Source organism: Ursus maritimus, unplaced genomic scaffold (assembly GCF_017311325.1).
Source record: "Ursus maritimus isolate PB19 unplaced genomic scaffold, ASM1731132v1 scaffold_21, whole genome shotgun sequence".
In the NCBI taxonomy this organism is placed as follows: Eukaryota; Metazoa; Chordata; class Mammalia; order Carnivora; family Ursidae; genus Ursus; species Ursus maritimus.
This window is the reverse complement of record NW_024424564.1, coordinates 27589540-27598895: the sequence shown is the minus strand read 5'-3', so window position 1 is coordinate 27598895 and position 9356 is coordinate 27589540. Positions and strand designations below refer to the sequence as shown.

Genomic DNA, 9356 nt, shown 5'->3' with positions numbered 1-9356 from the left:
GCGAGGGCTCTGGGACCTGGGCAGGAGGTTTGAATGCGCTCCTTAACTTCCTTTCTAGCCTTCCCAACCCACAAAACTTACTCTTTTGAAAAATAATACCGGTGCCTGGAATGAGTGAAGGTTTTAACTGATGGTGAAGGAATGTCTATATGCCCCTCAGCTCCTTTTTTCCTAGCTTTCCCCCCCTTCATCTCAAAATGCTACTCTTGCCTATTTATCTGCTCTGTAAAAAGTGCCTTTTTCTTTACTTTTTGTATGTTGATAGATGGAATGGTCCTTTCTCTTGTTCTCTCTCTCTCTTGCTGAGCAAGCTGTCACAATCTCTGATTCCTTGCAGATGGATGTAGTGAATGCTTTCCAGAGTGGAAGTTCCATTCAGGGGGCTCTAAGGCGGCAACCCTCCATCGCCAGCCAGCATCATGATGTAACAAATATTTCTACCCCTACACATGTAGTGTTTTCCTCTTCTACTGCTTCTACTACTGTGGGGTGTGAGTGTGTGTTCCTAAGTGCATGAAATTAACATTTCCTACTTCACACACCTAACGTTTCTCATTTTCTCCTTAATGTTTAAATTCATTGTTCAGGCTTTTCATAAAGCTTTCTTTTCGTAAAGTGGATTGAGACCTCAAAGTGTTGTCGTTGTTGTTGTTTTATTTCTTAGAGGGCTAGATAACAGGTGGAACAATTGCAACCAAAGATTAGATAGGAGATACGTGAGCTTGTCTCTGTGCTAACTCTGATAGCTAATACGGGGAATAAAATTGTAGCTTAGAATCTGTGAAACTACTATAAATTTTTGAGTATATGCCTTTAAACATGTTCATAGTGCATGGTTTCCAAAAGCATGTGATTTGAAACTGATCTAACAGAACCAAGAAATTACATTTTTAAAGCTGAAAACGAATCTAACATTTTGACATTTATCTTGTTCAGTTGGCAAAGTTAAGTTTGTACCATGAAGAAAAGAGCTTAGTATATAGCCAGTTGTTTGCCTTCTTAGCCTAGGTTTTGTGGCCTTGCTTCGAATTTATTTATTTACTTATTTATTTTTGAGAAGGGGTCCCTGTGTAAGCTTCAAAGTTCTGTGGTATTTATGGTTTTTTTTTTTTTCCATTTCTATAATGAGTGTAAAATTGCATCCTCAATAAGAAATGTTCTATTAAGTTTTCCAGGGAAGTAGGGAAAGTGTACCATTGATTAGTTCTTACACCATTACATGTCGTAATTTCTATTAATTGGCTAGAATAATACATTTTCTTTCAGGTTTTTAGTAAATGGTAAATTCCCCAAAAGCCTTTTAACCTCTTGTCATCCTTACTGTACGTTACAGTCTTGATTTCATGGTGGACTCTCAGAATATCGGAGGTACTAACGATATAAACCTACCCCATCATTCAGCCCATCCCTGAAATCGGCTGGAATACCTGTGCTTAATCTTATATTTGGGCAGAGACCCATCTTACCCATTTGGTCCTCTTCCAGTTAAGGACTAGGCAACATGAGAAAGCTGGAGAGAGGATGAACTGAAGAAGAAAACAGTGCTATTTTAAGGAGGACAGTTTACTCAGTGCCTGTTTGTTCACTGTTTGCTTAAGTAATTTTCATTTGTCATTTTTGACAGTGTTGTAAAACAGGCAGAACAGGAAGTATCCCATTTTGCAGGTGTGAAAACTGACTTGAAGTTTAAATGACTTGTCCACGGCTAATAAGCAGAGGCAGCATGATATAGAGCGAAGAGTAAACAAGTACTGTAAGGACAAAACAACTCTTGTTAAGTTAGACAGGATGTTAAATTTACATACATGGACAGATAGGAATCTTTCATTTAAAAATTACCCTGGTTCTGCACCTACCTAAATGAAATGGTGTATGTAAATTGCCTGGCATTATACCTAGGACAGCTAATGTCAGTTACATCCCTTCCTCCCTGTATCTATGGATTTTGCATCATTCCTGGCTCTTGAGGTCTTATTACCACTCATCCTTTCATCTCCTATATTAATTAATGTTTCTTTAGTAGCGATCTGTAAACACTTGAGGAAGACCTTCCGTATGCCAGGACTGTGCTAGAAGCTCCAGACTTTGCAGTCTAGTTCAGGAAACAAACAAGTAGTTGCAAATTTATACATGGTAACGAAGCATGGGATATTACAACAGAGTCCTTAACCCACTCTGGGAAGTCAGGAAAAATTATCCAAAGGAAGTAACTCTCAAGCTGACCTTTGATAGAAGTTTACCAGTTGAGGAAAGCAGGCCTCAGTGACAGGTACTAAAAGTAATAAAACGTCAGGTGTTGATGAGTCTGGAGTGGCAGGTAGGGATAGGAGGCTCTCTGTATCCTGTAAGAAGGATGCAAATGAGAATACCCTTCACCTGGATTTACCACTTCTTAATAGTTTATGATGTCTGCTTTATCTCTCTCTCTATGTTTATATTAGTATATACATTTTTTCTCTTCCATTTGAAAGTGACGAATATCCTGACATTTCATCTCTTAATACTTCACGTACCTCCTAAAAATAAGTTTCCTATATAATCATACCGTATCATCACATCCAAGAAGTTTAATATTGATATTCTATTGTATACAGTCCCTATTTGGTTCTCCAGTTGCCCCCAAAATGTCCTGTATTATAGCATTTTTGATCCATTTTTGCTACAGTTATTTATTATGTTATGACGTTGACTTCCAAAACAAACAAACAAAAAAAACAGGCCAGTTGTCTCATTTTACTTTATGGATCTGTCTACTTGTTTCCTCATGATTAGTTTCATGTTAAACTTTCTAGACAGATGTATATCGTGGGTGGTGTGTATTCATTTTTATTTCAGCAAAATTTTGAATAATTGACTCTTCATTTGGAGGTTGTCATATGACCTTCGGTATGCTATCTTTACTGTATTTCTGTATAATTGTGTTCCAGACTTTACATTAAATATCAGATCCACTGAAGGCCCCTCCTGACTCAGAATCTGCAGTTTAACAAGATCCCCAGGTGCTTTGCATGCACATTAAAGTGTGACAAGCCCTGGCATGACATTGATACTTGTGAACTAACACTGTTTTAAGTTTGCACATGTATTAACTCACTAATGAATCTCGCATAACAATCCTATAAGGCAGGCACCACTGTGATTTCCCAGTTTATAGTTGAGGAGATTGGTTTGTCTAGGGTTCCTCAGCTAGCAGGTGGCAGAGCTGGAATTCACACCCAGACCTTTAACCTGTGTCTTCCTGACTTCACCATGCTATACTCTTACAGAGCTAAGTGAGCCAGAAGTAAAGCAGCCTACAGCAGGCAGGGCTTGGTAAGTGCAGGAAGACAGCTTTGAGGAGAGAGATTTTAATCAGCTTTCATCAGAACTGAGCATATGTTGTTGCAAATGGCAGAATTCCCTTCTTCTTAAGGCTGAATAATATTTCCTTGTATGCAGAGACACCTGGGTGGCTCAGTCGGTTAAGCATCTGCCTTCGGCCCAGGTTGTGATCCCCAGGGTCCTGGGATCAAGTCCCGCATCAGGCTCTTTGCGCAGTGGAGAGCCTGCTTCTCCCTCTGTGCTGTTCTCCCTGCTGGTGTGCTCTGTCTCTGACAAATAAATAAAAATTTTAAAAAAATTCCTCGTATGTATATATGCCACATTTTCTTTGTTCATCTGTCAGTGGACTATTAACCTCGTTTCCATATCTTGGCTATTTATAATGCCGGAAGGAATAAAGGAGTGCAGGTATCTCTTCAAGATCCTGATTTTAATCCTCTGGATAAATTCCCAGAAGTGGGAGTCTAAAATAGACTCCTAGAATGGAGAGTAGAATGGTGGTTAGGGGTAGGGAGAAATAGGGAAATGTTTGTGAAGGGGTACAAAGTTTCAGTTAATGCAAGAAGTTCTGGAGGTGTAATGCATAGCATGATGACTTTAGGTAACAGTACTGTACTTATATACCTGAAATTTGCTAAGAGGGTAGAATCCTAACTATTCTTACCACACACACGCAAATGTGACAGTGCGTGGTGATGCATTATGTTAATTAGCTTGACTGTCATGATTATTTCACAGTGTGTATGTGTGTACCAGATCATCAGCTTGCACATCTTAGATGTATACAGTTAAAGAAATGGGCATGAATGTTACCTTTTTTAAAAATACATTCAGATTTCCATTTGAAGATTTATTAATTTTTTCATTATCGTTGTACGAGATGATTTCGGTGACTCTATCTTTTTTCCTGTAATGTCAGTATTCGTGATTTCTCTTAACAGTATGATAAATGGTATCTTCATTACTAAACAGGATTCATTAGAATCAATGCAGAAGCAGATACTATGTTTGAATTGATATCGAGTAGATGCTCAACTATCTGGATTTTGTCCCCTTTTTTGTTTTGAAAGTCTGTACGACACTGGGTTAATAAGACCTAATGTCAATGTGTGCAGCAGTGTTTTTGCGTTCATTACCCATTAACCTCTTTTCATCTATACAGCAGATTTCTGTATAGGGGGGTGATTTGTTGGGCTGTATGTTTAAGGGCAAAAATACCAAAAAACCTTGTGTTTTGCGAAATTGTTGACAGAAGAATCCCAGAGGGTTTGGGTTTTTTGTTTTAAATCTGTTCTTCCCAGTGAACGATATACTAACTAGTATATAAAGTGATTTAAGTTGTAATGTGTTATAGAGAAAAACACTAATGCTTTATAGACAAGTGGCATATACTCAAATATTTATAGCTGTTTAATGGCATTTTATAGATATTTATTTGGGTTTTGTCTTTTTTTATTTTTTAATCAAGGGAATAGTGGGGTAGATGTGAGTTCATTGTGGCATTCAGCTTATATTTGCTTGGCTTTTTCATAGTTGGTGACACCCTAATTCCTAGCATGATAAATAGTAACCCTCTGTGCTTGACTTTGTTTAACTTATTTGAATTGTTTTCAAAAATTACATTTTTTTATTTTAAAAATCAGCTAAAGCTTGTGTATGATTAAGTTTTTGTTTTGTTTGTTTGTTTTTGTTTTCTTAGGGAAAAATGTCCTAGAAAATGGCTATTAAATTTTTAGCCAGTGACAATGAGATTTTTTTCAGTATTACTTTGAATTCTATAACTCCTAATTCTTAGAGTATGTGGTTTTGTTGTTCTGTAGTGTCCTACTAAAAATATTCATTTTTTTTACAGTGTATTGCAAGTTCCACTGCATTACATGCAAATATGATTCACTCATACCTAGCTGTTTGTGGATTCAAACTCATAAGTGAACCATTTTAAAATTAAGCTAACAGTATACTGACATCTTTCTGTGTTTTCTGATATTTACAGATTCGAGTGGTGAATGCATTTCGTAGTTCTTTGTATGAAGGGTTAGAGAAACCGGAATCAAGAAGTTCGATTCACAACTTTATGACACATCCTGAGTTTAGGATAGAAGATTCAGAGCCTCACATCCCCCTTATTGATGACACTGATGCTGAAGATGACGCTCCTACGAAACGTAACTCCAGCCCTCCCCCCTCTCCCAACAAAAATAACAACGCTGTGGACAGCGGGATTCACCTTACAATAGAAATGAACAAGTCTGCTACCTCTTCATCCCCAGGAAGCCCACTACATAGTTTGGAAACATCACTCTGATTGTAAGCCGAATGTTAACACACTAGCTGCATTGTAAAGAAACAAATTGAAACTGGGTCTTTTCACATATTGTGATGGACAAGATCGTATTCTTGTCTTTGGACTTCAACAGAAGACACACTTGTACGAATGTAGATTTATTTTTTTAAAAAAAAAAAAAAGCAAAGCTTTCTGCCAGACTGAGGGTGCTTTTTGGGGGGTGGGAGAAATGAACTGACAGATAAACAGTAACTCAGCGTATGCTGACCTGTGGATCATCAGTAGTACTAAGAATGGTCCTGAACAGTGTATTAGCGGAGCTGTAGTTTATCTCAGTCCTTGATGGGAGAGGGGGAGGAGGACAGCTGGGCAAGCAAGCGAAGAGCCCTGGATCATTGAATTGATACTTTAATTTCTGCTGTTGGCTGTTAATAATTTGGATTATTTATGTTTATAAATGATACAGATCTGTTTACAAGGTTTGTAGATACTTTTTTTGTTCCTGTTCATAGATGGGAAGCTTCCTTATAACTGATGCAGAGAAAAATTAGTCCTTCAAATACTGCTGTATTTTCAGGAAAACAAAAAGGGGTGTTTCTATTGAAACTGTACTAAATTTTTGCCTACAATTTACCTTGTTAAATACTGTAGATAAATTGCTAATACTAATAGCCAAATAGATAACACTAATGCTTTGTTTAAAAAAAAAAAAACAAAAAACAAAACAACAAAAAAACATGAGCAGTGGTGTTTAATGAAGTTATGGCATCTGTCCTAATTAGTTTCTTAAATACATTTACTACTTAATGGTTTTGAAACAACTGTTTAATTTTTAAAATTTTTGAAAACTTGCTAATAACCTTTGTTCAGAATTTAGTAGACTGTTTAATGTGGGACATCAACTACATAATGAAAGATGCTTGAAATGCTTTTGTTATTTCAGGCAAATCAAATTAAATCAAACTATCAAACTACAAGAGAACTTTAGTCCTTTTTGTTTTTGTCTAAACATGTTAGCTCAGTGATGTCTTGGTGAACTGTGAGTGAACTGTATTGATTTTTCTAATAAATCCTTAGAAACCTCCATACAGCATGAGGGCTGTTGGCATTTTGAAAAAGGTTAACAGGTAGAAGCATACATGTTTTCCTTTTGTTTTTGAAACTTGTTTGTAAACATAAATATGCCCTTTTATTAAATAAATACACGGCAATGTTTTTTTTAAAAAAGAAATTTCAGCTTCTTTACTTAATTCTGCATATACGGTACATCAGTCTGTTCTCTTTAACCACCATTGGAATAAGTTTCAAGATGGTAACAGCCCCATGAGGTACCGCTTTAATCCCCCGGGGGTAAACCCAATAGAATCACATTAAGAAAATCGTTGCAATTTCACCATTTGACATATTCTTCACAGAATTTGGTTTGTCTAAAATAGTCTCACAGTCTAAAAAATAATAATCACCATTATCTTTGATAACATTTATTTTAATTTGTAAGTGGCCGAATAACAAATTAGGTAAAATGAGATCCTATGAAAAGGTGGAAACGGTCCTAAAATACGTACATTTAGATATAATAATTAGCCGTATGCTTTCGGAATGCCCATCTCTAAGCGATTTGGATTATTTAAGTCTTTGTTTCTTTCTTTTGTCGAACTTCTCCCCTTTTTTGCCCTGTCTTTACCTTTTAGGAACTGGCAATGTGTAGGGCCCAGATTTCACCAGGCATACGCTCCTCAGGCTGACATAAAGTTTACGCGGACTACGACATCTGAGCACGCTGACCTAGCAGAGAAACGTTCAGTCGATGGTGCTTGATATTTTTGGTGGGTGGGGGAAGATCTTTTTCTCTCCATCGATCCTTTGCAGTAATCCTCTGCAAGTCTTAGGAACACATGGGCTCTGTCAGCGTTGGTAATTGTACATTTATTCATCAGGTATTTAGAGCAAATCATACTGTAAAAAGAGGTAGCATGATATGCTCGAAAGCATACGAGGCTAGGAGTCATGACCTGGTTTCTAGTCTTGGTTTTGCCATTAACGTGCTGCATGACCTTGGAAAAATCATTTACCCTTCATGAGGGTGGTGGACTAGACTATCTTGAAGAACCCTTTCAACTCTAAAAGTTGACCCTAGCAACTGGAGAAGCCTACAAGGCATAGGGAATAGAGAAAAGGGAAATGTTTTCAGTTTTCTTTTTTATTTTGGTTATGCTTAAATATGAATGTAATTTCCAAAAGATTTAGACGTGCATGTGCTTTGGAGGGTTTGTATCGAGCTTTTACAGTATTCATTTTTCAACTCAAGGCAATGGCTTTTTACACCAACTCTAATCCATAAACGGGTCTTACGACGTCCATGAAGTAGTAGCAAGACATGCTTAGTGTGTATTTCTCTCTTTGAGACACTGTAATTTCTACCAGAAATTTCCAGAGCATTATGTAAGTAGAAAAAAATGCAAGCAAGCTGTTAAAGATCTTGGACCCCATGATATAGTATGTATAGCTGAAATCAGCATCTGTAATTCAATCACTTTTTCTCTTTTATCCTCTAACCAAAAAATTGTTTAATTTTGCATCCCAAATGTTTTTAATCTTTGTATATTTTTTAAAAATCCTTTTCTCCTCATCATTGCCTTTTTTGTGGTTGTAAATAGACTTACTTGCACTTTGAAGATGAGTTACTCCTTGTCATCTTACAAATATGTGATATGGTAATTTTCATAACAGATGTCAGTTTTGAACCAAGAAATGGTGATTTGTTTATAAGAAAAAAAAAACTGGCTTCATTTCTGTGAAATTGCTCTTTGAAAATTTCTTTTTACACGTGTAAGCCAACTGAGATACCGTGATGGTGTTGATTTCTTTCAATGATGCTTACCATCTCTTTTAGCCACTGAGCCTTTTATTATTTGTCTATTTGTAAAGTTTATTTGTCTTAACTCATTTAATAAATATCCTGTTTATCTGTTTCTGAATGGGGACTGAACTTCTTGAATATTGAAGTTGATCAGAGCATCATATTTCAGAATTAGTTTTTTCTACTTGAAATTTTAAAAATCCGGTTGATGAAAATTCTATAATGTACTTGAAATGCTATGGCTGTGTTACAGTGACTTGGTGTTCTAATATGCATGATCCTGCCCCTAGACTGAAAGTGGGTATATTGTCCTCACTCTCCTACCCACAGTCTTCGATCTGTACAGCAACCCTAGATCATTTCAGCAGTCTGATGAGCATGTAATATTTTGGTCTTAGAAAAGATTAGTTTTTCACAATAACTGTTAGAACTTCTTTTTTTTTTTTCATCAAATGATCCAGACTTGTCAATAGCAATTATCTGAACTCTGTGGTAACAGAATTAGATTACCCTTAGTTGGTTTTTATAATAAATTATTAACATAAATTAGCAACTTTGTTGAAATACTGACTGAACTTTTAAGTGATTATGAGTACCGTATTTTTCCATTTCGTAAAAATTATTAGTAAGTTATTGAGTCTGTGTAAGTACCACATTTCACATTAGATTTTATATATACGTATTATGTATTAGGATTAAATTTTGAATGAAGTTCCCTTTGTAAAATTAACTGAATAAGAAGAGGAGAGTTTCTGTAAGTCTTTGCTCGTTGACATTTTTCCTTCCCCGTGTGGTTAGAGAACTGTCCCATTGCAGCTGCTGCTTTCTTCTGTCCAGACTCTGTTGCCCAAATCCCATATCAACCTTTATGTTTTCAAAGTACGATGTTGT

At 36.3% G+C, this 9356-nt stretch overlaps 1 protein-coding gene across 6 annotated transcripts in view; it reads left to right on the top strand.

The window, feature by feature from the left end:
• Positions 1-8577, top strand: part of ATP2B1 (ATPase plasma membrane Ca2+ transporting 1) — a 125409-nt gene extending 116832 nt beyond the window's left edge. For all 6 annotated transcript variants that reach the window (XM_040637311.1, XM_040637306.1, XM_040637310.1 and 3 more), the window contains one exon: positions 5315-8577. In XM_040637311.1, the coding sequence (XP_040493245.1) occupies positions 5315-5626 (312 nt within the window). In that variant the 3' untranslated portion in view covers positions 5627-8577. The remainder of the gene's footprint in view (positions 1-5314) is intronic.
• Positions 8578-9356: the final 779 nt, after the last annotated feature.